Source organism: Equus caballus, chromosome 23 (genome assembly GCF_041296265.1).
Source record: "Equus caballus isolate H_3958 breed thoroughbred chromosome 23, TB-T2T, whole genome shotgun sequence".
NCBI classification, from domain to species: domain Eukaryota; kingdom Metazoa; phylum Chordata; class Mammalia; order Perissodactyla; family Equidae; genus Equus; species Equus caballus.
The window spans coordinates 63,558,861-63,571,688 of NC_091706.1; the positions used below are offsets into that span (position 1 = coordinate 63,558,861).

Below are 12,828 nucleotides of genomic sequence, written 5' to 3' on the forward strand. Positions count from 1 at the left end.
AGCTGAGGCTGGCTTGTTTGATGCTTTTAATATCATTATTTGTGTTACACGATACACAACCAAGGATGATGGTCAATACTGCGATGGAAATGTTAAAAAAAAAAATATTATACACGGCTCATGTCTTCCACACACCTTCCTGGAAATAAATTAGTGAGCGCGGAGAAACCTGGCTGGGTGACAGCCAGAGCTGAGGGTAGAGGGAGTGTTAAGGCAGTATCTACAAGGGGGAAGTGTGGCAGGGGGCAAGCTAAGGCCTTGATTCCTCCCCTCCAACCTCCCAGACAGGGAAGGAGGGAACCACGCACTCTCCCTAGACTCCGAAGTTGCTGGCCGCCAGCTCCCTCTCTCTCTCCACCGCTCCTACACTGCCTACGCTGCCTCAGTCAGAAGAAGCCGTTGCCTGCCAGGGAACTAGGAATATCCTGTAGGGAGGGAGCTTTTCCCTGGTTCCTCAGGGCCAGAGAGGTTGAGCAGTAGGCCAGAGTCACACAGCAAGTCAGTAGCAAAGGCAGCAGTCTAAATGAGCCCTGGTGGAGGCCCTGCCCAGAAAAGAAGAGGTACCCATGTTCTAGAAGGGTGAGTCAAGGAGCCCAGAGTGGTAGTGGTGGTAGGAGGAGGCTTGGCTCTGGGGCCCAGACAACAAGCGGTGGGGATGCTGACCAGGGTGGGAGAGATGGGCTCAGATGGGGGCCAGCATGGGCCTTGTGGGCCCTGCAGGTGCCTTGTCTGTCCTTGCCTCCTGTTGGCATTTTCTCATCGTCAAGGCAGGTTTCCTGCACTTGAGGAGGTAGGGACGGGTTGGAGGGGCTGAGGGAGCAGAGCGGCACCTCAGCACTTTCGAGCTGGCAGCCCCAGGGTGTGGTGCAGGGAGGGGTGCTACCCTCCCTCAGCCAGCAGCCTTACTCTGTCTTCTCACTGCCCTCTCCCCCTTCTAGCTCCCACCCCCAGGAACAGCCAGCAGGGACTGGGCTGTGGGTGTGTCCTTTGCATGCCTGCAGGGTGTGAGTGGCACAGATGAGTGTGGATACACCAGCATGTGTGGTGTAAGCATGGGGGAATGGGGAGTGTACACCCTGGCCCTGGGATATGTGGCTTGTGGGGCAGAGACCTGAGCAGTCTTAGGCTATCTGTGCTTTTGTTTTTCTTCACATGGGGGCAGGTCTATATTGCCCAGTCCCAGGGGAGCGCCTTGGTCACTTCTTCCCTCTTGATTTTCATCTTCGGCTTTTCTGGCACCCCTTCCCCTCAACCAGCAACAGCAGCAGAAGCAACAGGACACACATTCTGACTCACAGACATCCCATACTGCTACACACACAATAGATACCCCTATACACACACATTCACAGACACACGTATTCCCAAATATATCTACACGAGCTCAGACACACACAGGTCCCGTAGGAACTTCCCCTCTCCTTTCCACACAGACATACGACTTAGGGAGCCCCTAGTACTCAAAGACACACAGAGTCCTCCTGCACATCTCCACAGAAATTCCTGTGAAGAAATTCCTTCAGATTTGAAAGGACCTTAAAAATAATTTCAGACACTGCTCATTTTACAGTGGAGGAAACCGAAGCCTGGAGAACACAAGTGGCTTGTTGACGATCCCAGGGAGACGCCAGAGCTAGGACCGGAACCCAGGCTTCTGACTCGAAGTCCAGGGCTCTTGTCCACTGCACTGCTGAGCAGCCTCTCACACTGTTAACAGACCACACAGTCACTTCCCCACCAGGGACACTCACACCCGTGACAGAAACAGACATCTGGAGAGACAGAGACACACCCTGACAGCCTCAGGCACACACACCTTCTGCCAACCTCTCCCTACCACACATGCAGCCACCGTATTCTCCTAAGCTTGCTTCCTGGGAGGTTCTTTCTGGGAAGCAGCATCCGGGATCTTGGGCTGGAGTGAGATGGGAATGGGGCATTCGAGGCCAGCCTTACCTCCTGCTTCCGGCCTGGGACAGAGACGAATGAACACAGCGTGTGAGGGGGCGGAGGTTGGCAGAGAGATAGACGTGTTGGTTAGGGACAGGTGAAGACAGATCATAGCACCCCAAACTCTGGCCTGGCTCTAAAGCCCACCTTACCCTCCCTCGCAACCCAGAGAGCAAGGAACGGGGTGAATGGGGCAAAAAGGAGGAAGAAGGCAGTGATCCGATGGGTGGGGGCGATGTCCTGCTGGGCAGCTTTGCCAGGCTTCCCATCTGGCGATGAGGGGAGACACACAAATAGGTGCATGGGCCAGCAGGGCCCGCGTGGAGGGGGCTTTGAGGTGCTGGGCCCTGCCCCGTGACTGCCCTGGGCCTTTCTCCCTCCGAGCCCCTTTCCTCGTCAGGCTGGGGCTGGGGGTTTCATGGCTTCGCTGGGGTGGGGCCGAGTCCCTGCTTTCTGATCCCTCCCCCATTCATTACTGTTGGCTTCCCTGCCGTCCAACTCCCCGTCTCCCGCACCGGACTGCAGCTTTGGGGAGGGGGGCAGGGTGCTGGGTGAGGTCCCCCAAGCGACTGAACAAACAGCCCCCACCCTTCCTCAGCCCCCGAGGTGGAGAGAGACCCGGTTTTGGTTTCTCCGGCTCCATGAACACACAGAGGTACACGTCCTACCATAGGAGGAAGCAATGACTGTTACGAGGTTGGCGGCTGTAGGGGGCGCGGGGGCCGGGGGCAGGCGGAGGAGCTGGGGTGGGGTGGCCCCTGCCCTGTCCAACCTGGCCCGCGGTGGCCCCGCCCCGGGAGGCCGCAGCGGCCCGCCCGCTACTGAATGTGGCAGGCGGTGGAGGACGTGGCCTGGCAGCACATGCAGGTGGGGTTCACGGACTTGGGGGGGATGAGGTCCAGGTCCTCGTCGTCGGGGATCTCATCTAACCGGTAGCCGTCCTTCAGCAGCTGGATGTTCAAATCTTGATTGATCTGCTGTAGACAAAGGGGAGGGAGGCTCGGGGCGATCCGGAGGCGGGCCGCATCCCCAGGCCATCCGCACCCAGCCTGTCCCATTCCAGGTCTCTCCGGAAACCCCAGGCTTCACCCCTACTCAGGCCCCACCTCAGTTCTGGCCTCTCTTGCTTACACGCACATCCTTGCGAGGCCCCGCCCCACTACAGACCTCACCCCATTCTACCGGCAACTTCCCACCTCAGGTCCTGCCTCTGCTTGGCCTTGTCCCTATTTCAGGCCCGCCCCTATAAAGTGTCCCCTGTATTTCATACCCCATTCTATTTAAGAGCCCTGCTCCAACCCCGGGCCCGAGCCCCGCCCCTAACCATCAAGGCCCCGCCCCACATGCGCTCCGACAGCTTTGCCTGTCGCTGCTCTGCGGTGAGATTTGGGCGCGTTGGCCCAGCCCTTCTCCTCGTGGAGGTGGGCCTGCGCAGGTGTGGTGTCTAGGGCAGAAAGGGATGGGGCCTCACCTCAGCAGAGGAGTAGCCAGAGGAGGAATATCTGGACATGTCAAAGTCATCATCGCTGCGGTGGAGGAAAGAAGACAGAGAAGTGACTCTGGGAAACTAAATAGAAAGCTCCCTGCACACGCTGCCATCAGTCAATACCCCATTCCTCCCCCTTCCTTCCTAATAAACAGCAAGGGCTAAATAAAAACTATGCTTGCTGTGCAAATGCAGTTTTAAGACAGGTTCCCTCGCCCCCCCTCTAAATAAATTGTCACCCTTAACCTCCTTCTAAATAGAGCTGCCACTCCCTTCCCCTCATCCCTCTACCTTTTTATTAGGCCCGAATCATCCTGGCGTGTTGGATTTTCCCAAAGTCCAGGTGCAGCCAGGTGTGTTCCCAGCAGCAGGGCTCCTCCCTTAGAGGGGGCAGAGCACTAAGCATCGCATCAGAGCCCTTTCTAGGGGCAGCCATAGGATCCGTTGTCCCAGGACAGCAGCACTGTGCCAGTCCCCTCTTCCTCTCTCTGCTCTCCCCCACCTCCATGTAAAAAATTCCATTCCCTGGGGGAGTCACCCTTGGAGAGCACCTGGCTGTCTGAGGAACACCCCAATTCTGACAATATAGCAGGTGTGGGCTGTACAGCCCACTTTATGTTCACATGGTTCCTGTGGCTTGCCCAGCTCTCCCAATATCCCCATACACACCTGTCCGTGTCAAGGGCTACCAGTGGCTTCTCGTCTGGGCTCTGGTCAAGCGAGGAGTAGCCTTTATTGGGGACGACCAGCCTGGGTGAAGAATTTGGGGGATTGGATTGGCAACTGGAGCACACAAGCCTGGCAAGGAACTGGGTGGGGCCCTGACATCCCCCACCTCCCACCCCTTGGATCCTGTTGAGACTCTCCTCTCACAGAGGAGCTGGGCCTGAGGAAGGAGGAAAGGGGAGAGGCTCAGGACCAGCAGAGATAGCTGCTGACTGGCAGGGTCCAGGCAGGGCAGGCAGTCTCTACCTTGTCCGGGCCATGACATTGTTCTTCTTGGGTTGCTGGTTGACGGGGCTACCCATGCTGCCATTCTTCAGGGAGCCCTTCCGGGCCAGCTCCCGCTGCTTCTCTGCAGGGGAACATGGGAAGGAAGCTGTGTCCTGCCCCCAGGGCAACCCTACCTTACTGCTCAGGCAGCTTGGGCTGGGCCTTCATTGTGAAACCCCTTGCTTTCCTAGGAACTGAGGCAGGGATCCCAACTCCAGGCCCTCCTGCTTGGTGGAGACAGTAATTGGCCCTGCACAACCCAAGGCAGATGGTGAGGGGCAACAGGAGGAGGCTGACGCCTGTCTATCAGGAGCTACGTGTACTCCCATGTGGGGCAGTCAGTCTGTGCTTGATGCCAGAGAAAGGCTGGAGAGGGAGAGATGGCGCAGAAGGATGGAGCAGTCAGGACTTCCTGCAGGTGACAACTTGAGCTGGAGAGAGGCAGGCATTCCAGGAAGGAGGGGTAGTGTATATAAAAATGTTTTTAGAGGGGCGAGCTCCGTGGCCTAGTTGTTGAATTCAGTGTACTCCACTTTGGGAGCCCAGGTTCGGTTCCTGGGCACGGACCTACACCACTTGTTGGCAGCCATGCTGTGGCGGTGACCTATATACAAAATAGAGGAAGATTGGCATAGATGTTAGCTCAGGGCGAATCTTCCTCAAGCACAAAGAGGAAGTTTGGTGACAGATGTTAGTTCAGGGTGAATTTTCCTCAGCAAAAAAAGGAAAAAAACGTGTTAAGAAATGAGTATAATAAGTGTGGATCTGGATGGGATGGAGGGGTGAAGATGGAGTCAAGTTGGAAAAGTACGATACATTTATTTGGTCGTTCATTTATTCAACAAACATCTGTGTCACCAGTCATGTCTCAGGTCCTGTGCTAAGGGGCTGGGGGCTCCCCCTGATTACAAACCTAGAGCATGAAGGCTTTGAGTTTGGGATTAATGCAGAAGGAAAAGGAGCCACTGAAGGTTGTGGAGTGGGAGAGGCAGAATGGGGCTGGCAGTGTAAAGGGCAGGAGGCTGGGGGAGCCCTTCTGGCTGTACTTGTGACTCTTCTGCCAGCTTCTGAGTTCTCTAAGGCTCCAGAGCCTCCCAGATTCATGGCACTGGCCACCAGGTAGCCCACTGCCTCATGTGTGGCACTGTTTCCAGTAGCCATAGCTGTCTGGATCCTGGAGGGAGCCCATCCACCCTTTCCTACTCATCTCTAGTAAAGCCCAGAGGTAGGAAAAGGACCGTTGGTGGAGAGGGATGCTACGGGAAAGCTCTCATAAAATAATCACGAGCTCCAGACAGGAAGGGCAGGGTGGGCATTTCCAGCTACTGTGACCCAGGCCTCCATCTCCCAGTCTCTGCCTCTCTTTCTTTGCCACTGCTCATCTGACTCCAGTTTTTTCCCAGCCCCTTTCCAGCAGGCAGCAGCTGCCATTACCACTCCAAGCCTCTAGGGGGTGCAATTTGCCTTAAAGTTCCTGGTGGTGATTTTCTTGACAGCAACAGGGACAAGGTTGGGAATTTTCATGAGGAGCTTTGGTGGTAAAGTAATGGGGACGAAAAAAGCGTTGCTTTAAAAGCATATTGGAATTGTTTAAAATAGTGAAAAATGCAAACAATAAACTGGAAAAGCCAAACTACAAACTACTATGCAACCATTTAAAAGAACGAAGTTGTTCCCTCTATACTCATATTGGAAGGGGTTCCAAGACATTAAGTGGAAAATGAAAACAAAAACAAAAAAGTTCCAGAAAATGTGCACAGTGTGATACCACTTATGTTAAAACACAAAATAAGGGCCGGCCCCGTGGCCGAGTGGTTAACTTTGCGCGCTCAGCTGCGGAGCCCCAGGGTTTTGCCGGTTCGGATCCTAGGGCAGACAGGGCACCGCTCATCAGGCCACGTTGAGGCGGCGTCCCACATACCACAACTAGAAGGACCTGCAACTAAGATATACAACTATGTACCAGGGGGATTTGGGGAGATAAAGCAAAAAAAACAAACAAACAAAAAAAAAACCCCACAAAATAAAACTAGAAAAACCAAAAAAGCTTGGAATGATTATTTCTGGGGAGGAGAACATGTAGGGGAGAGTAAAGGAGAAGTTATACTTGCTAAAATACTTGTATTGCTAAATTAAACAAAAACAACCAAACAAAACTGAGTGCAGTTTGAGTCTGGTGTCTTGGGAAGATGAACAAATTCCACTGAGAGAGCTGCTCTCTTGTTTAGAAAAATAGCCTGAGGGGCTCCCTGGATGTGGTCTGGAAGGAGAGGAGCAAGGCAAAAAAAAAAAAAAAAAAAAAAAAAAAGCTGAGTAAAAGAACAGGTCTCTGAAAAGGAGTCCTGGCAGCTGCAGAGGGAGAAGGTTTCAGAATAGATGGGAAGGGCTCTTAGGACGAGGAGGCGTCCAGTATTTGGTGGACAGCTGGAGCCTGAGAGAAAGATGGACAGGAGGGTGGCAGGGAAGACAGAGGAGTATGAAGGCTAATGGTGACTTGTATTTAATTGTAAACTCTTTCCTGGATGCACTGTGTTGTAACTTCTCGTCATGAAACCAAATTTTTACTAGAAGTCTGTTATGGTCAGCAGCCTTGGGTGAGTGAAACTTTGGCCCCTGAAGGGAAGGGCAGTGTTCATGGGGTGAGGTGAGAACAGCGGCAGGAGCGAGGGGCAATGGTCGGGAGCCAGGGGCTTTAAAGGAGCAAACACGGACGTTGGAGTGGACATGAGATAAACTCCCAAGAAGAGGTGAGCCCGCAAAGGGGGCAGGTATTTGGGGTTACTAAGAAACAAAGGGAAAGCTCCCTCAAACGAGCCAACCACACCCTGAGACCTCCAGACAGGCTGAGGTAGGAATGGGGAGAGGGGCTCAGCTTCTGGGCTTTGATCCTCATTCCTTTCTACTCTCAGACATAGCAACTGACACCCACCTCGAAGACAGCTTCCTCTTGGTCTGGTCCAGTGTTTGATGGCACTTCCAGCCCTCTCTCTGGGGTTCCATCCTGCTATCTCTGCAGCTACCCCTGGCATCTCTAGAGCCTTCTTGGCCTCAGAGATGCCTCCTAGAGTTCTGGGCCCTGCAGAGAACTGTTACTTCCCTCCTTGCCTTGCAGGAGATAAGGTGCTTGGCAGTGCCAATGGCTTGGTGGCTTGAGTCGTGGAATTACCTAGCCTGAGTTGGTTTATTTGTGGCACCTCATTGCAGACCCAGCCCAGAGCACCTTGTCCACTCCCCACATCTCCCTCACCCCCCAGACACACTCACCCAGCTTCACTTGGAGCGGGGATGGTTTGTAATTCATGGCAACTGACTCACCCTCCCGGGCGCCACAGTCTCCGTCTGAGATGGAGGCGGCGGCTGGGTCCTGCGAGGAGAAAGCACAGACGGAGCTGTTAGGAAGTGAACATGGCAGGCTGCTCTCAGCCCTGAAGCTGGCCATGTCACCTGTCCTCTGGGCCTCTGGGGGTATTCGCCCCTGGCAGCAGGCAGGAGATTCAGAGAGGGAGGGGCAGACCCACCCACCCTGGGAAGAAGACCCTGAATTGGGTAGAAGAGCCAAGGATTGTGGCCCCACTTACACCCACCTGGGTGTCTGTCTTCAAAGTCTTGTGCAACCCAGCCTTCCCCCAAAAGCCCACTTCAATTCCTTAAACCCACAGGAAGTCCTTCTCCAACTTCCCATACTAGTTGCCCTGCTCCTAAGGGCCCTTCCTGTGTACTTGTTTGGAAGGGTCTTTCTGGGTTCCTGTGCATTTAAGTCTGGATTACAGTCAGAGTTGGTGCTCCCAAGACAGGCCTTCTCCCTGTTTCCCCAGCACTAGACAGGTCCTGTCACAGGATCCAGAGAACTGACTAGCTAAGCCAGGCCAGACTTCAAGGCTGCAGCCACTGGACAAAAAGAGTTCTCATGAGGCCTTCTCCATTTTACAGATGAGACCTAGGGAGTGTCTCCTGGGAGAACCTGAAAGGGTGGCTGGGTATGCAAACAATCACACATCAGCTGGTGGCCGGTTGGTCCTGTGCTGCTCACTAATCTAGCCTCATTATTCACTCCAAAACACCCAGACCTCTGCTACAAGATCCAGGGCCCTGGCCCACCCTGCCCTAGTCAGTTGGAAGGCACTGGAGTCATTCATATTCTCCCTGAGAAACTGATGACCAGCCATTGATATGGGTGCTGCCATCCTAGGCATCTGCCTAGGACCACAGAGTGGTAAGTGCAAGGTCTGAGGATTGCAGAGAGGATCAAGGCTGTGCCCGTTCTGTCTCTGGGGATGCAGAGAGCAGACAGATAGGCAGGTAGAACGCTACAGGACTCGCCCCACAGTGTCAGGTCCAGGGATCTGAGTGGCTGCTGGTGACCCAGCAAGGGAAGAATATATAACCATTACGGTGGCTTCTGTCCCTTTTAGAATGAGGCAGTGGGAATGAAAACACGCTTGTCACTAAGGGCAAAGGGAAAAGTCTGCAACGTTTGGGAAGGAAATCCTGGCTGTATCTGTGTTCCTTCAGGCCACCCAGAGTGCAAGGGCCTGGGTGGGCCGTGTTGCCATAGTGGTTTGAGAGTTCCTGAGGGTAGAGCCTGGGTCTCTGTCCTCTGCTCTGATTGCCACACCTGAGCTGAGGTTGCCGCAAGGCTGTCCAGTCCTCATCCTCTGCCTCCCTGGTACAGCTCCTCCTTGGGAGACTCCTTCCTGACAGTGCCTGTCCCCTGCAGCCTTGGAGAAGCAGGCCTCCTGTGGCCTCACATGTCTCTCTGCAGCCAAAACAGCCTCACAGGTGCTACCTGCAGGGGACATGGAGACTTGACAGCTGGGCTCTGGCTTTCGCCTTAGGCCACGGGGAGGAGGGATCACTCCCAAAGCAGCCTGTGGGACCTACCAGGGAAGCATTAGCACATTTCCAATTTCCTTAGTCACATTACTTTTTCTGCAGTATTTGTCATGTCACACATACCACACCCATTTGGAAATGGCTTCCTCCCCTGGCTTTCAGGACATTGTGCTCCTTGGGTCATCTTGCCCTTTGGCCATCATTTCTGTCTCCTCCCACAGCCCTTTGTCTCCTTTGCAAAGTCCTGCCCTCAGCCCTCCTCTCTCTCCTTGGGGAACCCTGATGTCTCCTACAGTTTGGATTAACATGTTTACACTGGTGACTTCTAAATCTATGGTCTTCCAATCAAGCATCTCCTCCATAACCCTCAACCTCATCCATCCCATGAGAGTTCAAGCCTCACTGTCGTTTCCCTGGGGCTGACTTTAAAAACATGGGCCCTCAGGCATTTGGGGCTAACTTCCCTCCCTGGTGCAGATGAGTTCATCAGTTTCCTCTCTCAGGGCTGGAAGTACTGGGTAGCAACGGTAACACTGGAGGGAGACTGTGCAGGAAGGACGGGGCCTGGGTGGGGGCTGGGAAGCTGTGGAGCAACTCGGGTCACAGGGACACACATGGTCTTCGAGGCCACTGGGAAGGTCCTGGTGGCATTTGATCCCTGAGTGAAACTGCCAGTCACTTTGGGTCATTGAGCCAGGGTGCAAAGCCCTAGACTGAGAAGCCCCTTGCAAAGCCCACCATTCAGCATCTCCTGTCACTGTCCGTGATAGAAGGCCATCTGGTGGCAAGAACAAAGGTCTCTGGCACTGTGCCTGCAAACTCAAGCCTTTACTGTAGGCTTCCTGTATGTCTTCCCTGAGAAATGCAGCCAGTGCACCATAAGCATCACATGGAAATGTAATCAGGGAGATTAAATGTGAAATATTCATGAATATAAGTATCAGAGAGGAATCCAGGCAGAAGGAAGCGTCTGGCTCCAAGAAATCAGGGAGAATTTAAAATGCTCCCCAAGGACATTTGACAGGAGTTAGCTAGATCCGGGAACTAGAGTGGGGATTAGCAAGATTATTAATAAACACTCAGCAGAGACAGACATTGAAATGCATCTCTAATAGCAACCCATGTTTCTGCAAACCTTCAAACAAATTCTCCGCAGACTGCAGAAATGATTAATAGCCCAGTCTCACTGTTTCTGGGACAGGATACATAGGCTAATGGCCAGTGCAAACTCAATACAACCAGAGGAAGGCAAAAGTGCCAGAAGAACCCTGAGAGTTAGTCTGGTCCAGTGATTTTCATTAAACTGTGTTCCCCGAACCCCGTGCCTTGGGCGGGGCTGAGTGTGAGAGGGGAGCAACAGGAGGAGGGTCTGGCTGCCCTTCAACCAGAGTAGATCCACTTTTATTTCATTTATATATCAGCTTTCCGAAAGATTTTGGTTGGAGAAAGGGTTCTGTTGCCTTAAAAAAGGTTAAATCCATTGATTTAATCCCATCTGGCCTTTAAAAAATATTTTATTATGGAAATTATCAAACTTACACAAAAGTAGAGAAAGCAAAATAGTGAGATCCTCAGTACCTATCACCAGCTTCAACAAATATCAACTTGTCAACCCATTCTGTTTATAAATCTAGGCTCCACCATTTACTAGCTGCCTGATCTGGGCTTCAGTTTCCTCATCTGTACAATGGGACTAATACTAATACCCATGTCAAGGGTTTTTGCCAGGCAAAATGAGGTAATATATGTGAACACTTAGAATAGTACGTACTGGGCACTATATCTATGCTAGCTCTAAACTTGTTATTAGTACAGGTTCTGTGAGGCCCACACAGTCATTGGCAGTGTGCCCTGGGAGGGACTGGCCCACAGCTGCAGCCCTGGCACCACATAGGCTGGGGTCTGGCTTATGTGGGATGTATCTGTGGAAAAGGTGCTTCCTCCACAGGGCGAGGAGAGGCCTGGCTTATGTGGGTTTTATCTGTGGAAAAGGTGCTCCCTCCACAGGTTGAGGAGGGGCCTGACCAGTTGGCATTCTGCCTCCTCTCCCTCTTCTCACTCCACTCTGCTACAATTCCTTCACTTATTGAACAATGGTAGGCCTGGGGCTCATAAAGATAAACAGGAAATAGGCCCATCCTTAATGAGCCCCCAAGAACTATCCATAAAGGTAAGAAGGGCCATAGAACAGTACAGGGAAAGGGACAAAGGGAGGATGGTCAGAGAAAACTGCACAGAGGAAGACACTTGAAAAGATCTCAGAACATTGGTTTACCAGTTAGCTTACGAGGAAGGAGAAAAGACATTCAGGGAACATCTGCAAAGGCTCAGAAGCATGAAACTAGCATTGCATATTCAAGGAACAGTTAGTATTTTGCTATAGTTGAAACCTAGAAGATATGATGAAAAGTGGCAGGAAATAAAGTTGTGAAGTTGGGAGGGCTCAGATCATGGTGAAGGATGGGTCTTGATTTTGATTTTGTTCTTTACTCAGAACATGATGGGGAGCCAATGAAGCCTTAAGCAGGAGAGTAACATGATCAGATTTGAGATGGAGAAGGACCCTTGGACAGCCATGTAGAATATGGATGGCAGGTGAATGAGTCTGGAGGTAAGGACAAGGAAACTACTACAACAGTGCCAGCAAGAGATGACAGGGACCTGAACTAAGCAGGAGCAGAAGATGAAAGGACAGAAAGGAGGATATAAAAGAGGAGGAGTGACAGACTTTAGAGACAAAATATAAGGGTCCAGACAGTCCTGACTTTCTGTCTGGAGTAATTGGGAAAGAGGTACTAATTATTCAGACAGACAGTGCAGGAGCTACAGCTACATTGCCAGGGAAAACCAGATGAGTTCCATTTGGGATATGTTGAGTTTTGAAGTGTCTTTTGGACACCCAGATGATATCATTAGTCAGTAGGATTTGAGGTTTGGGACCTCAGGAAAGAGGTGTGGGCTGATGGTGATGGAAGCCACAGAGGGGAATAAGCCCTTTCAGAGAGAAAGAGCAGAGGAAAAAGATAAGAAGCAAGGATGGAGCCCTGGGGAAAATTAAACCTTAGGGAATGAGTGGAAGAAGGAAACTGAGTAGCAGCAGAAAGGTGAGATGTAGGAAAAGATCTAGGAAGCCATTCAAGTAGAGTTTCAAGGTGGAAGAAATCAACAGTGTCAAATAAACAGATGGGTCCATAAGATAAAGACAATATTTAGAAAAAAGAAGTCATAGGCGGCCTCAGCAAACAGTTTTAGTAGAGGGGTAGGAATAGAGCCCAGATTACAGAAGATTTAGGAGGGAATAGGGGATGAGGAAGCAGACATAGTGAACACAGGCACTTCTTTCAAGGAGCCAGACTGAGAAGGGAAGGAATGAGAATGAATGACAGCCAGAGGGAGCTTTGGAGCTGAAGGATTTCTTTGGAACTAGTGAACACCTGACCACTGTCCTAGATGAGGGGAAGGAAGCTGGGTATAAAAGGAGATGTTTGATGGGGCATAGTCTTTGAGGAGACAAGAGGAGATGGAACCAAAACCTTGGACTAGAAGAGGAAGGCTTCTTACTGAAA

General features: G+C 52.1%; 1 protein-coding gene across 12 annotated transcripts in view; it reads right to left on the bottom strand.

Annotated features, from left to right (window-relative positions):
- Positions 1 to 13: 13 nt before the first annotated feature.
- Positions 14 to 12,828, bottom strand: part of FAM219A (family with sequence similarity 219 member A) — a 48,835-nt gene continuing 36,020 nt past the window's right edge. For 3 of the 12 annotated variants that reach the window (XM_023627512.2, XM_023627508.2, XM_070248792.1), the window contains 5 exons: positions 7,694 to 7,793; positions 4,409 to 4,511; positions 4,106 to 4,186; positions 3,422 to 3,476; positions 14 to 2,927 (listed from right to left, as the gene is read on the bottom strand). In XM_023627512.2, the coding sequence (XP_023483280.1) occupies positions 2,769 to 2,927; positions 3,422 to 3,476; positions 4,106 to 4,186; positions 4,409 to 4,511; positions 7,694 to 7,793 (498 nt within the window). In that variant the 3' untranslated portion in view covers positions 14 to 2,768. The remainder of the gene's footprint in view (positions 2,928 to 3,421; positions 3,477 to 4,105; positions 4,187 to 4,408; positions 4,512 to 7,693; positions 7,794 to 12,828) is intronic. The other 9 variants (XM_023627515.2, XM_070248794.1, XM_023627510.2 and 6 more) reach the window with 3 other exon arrangements.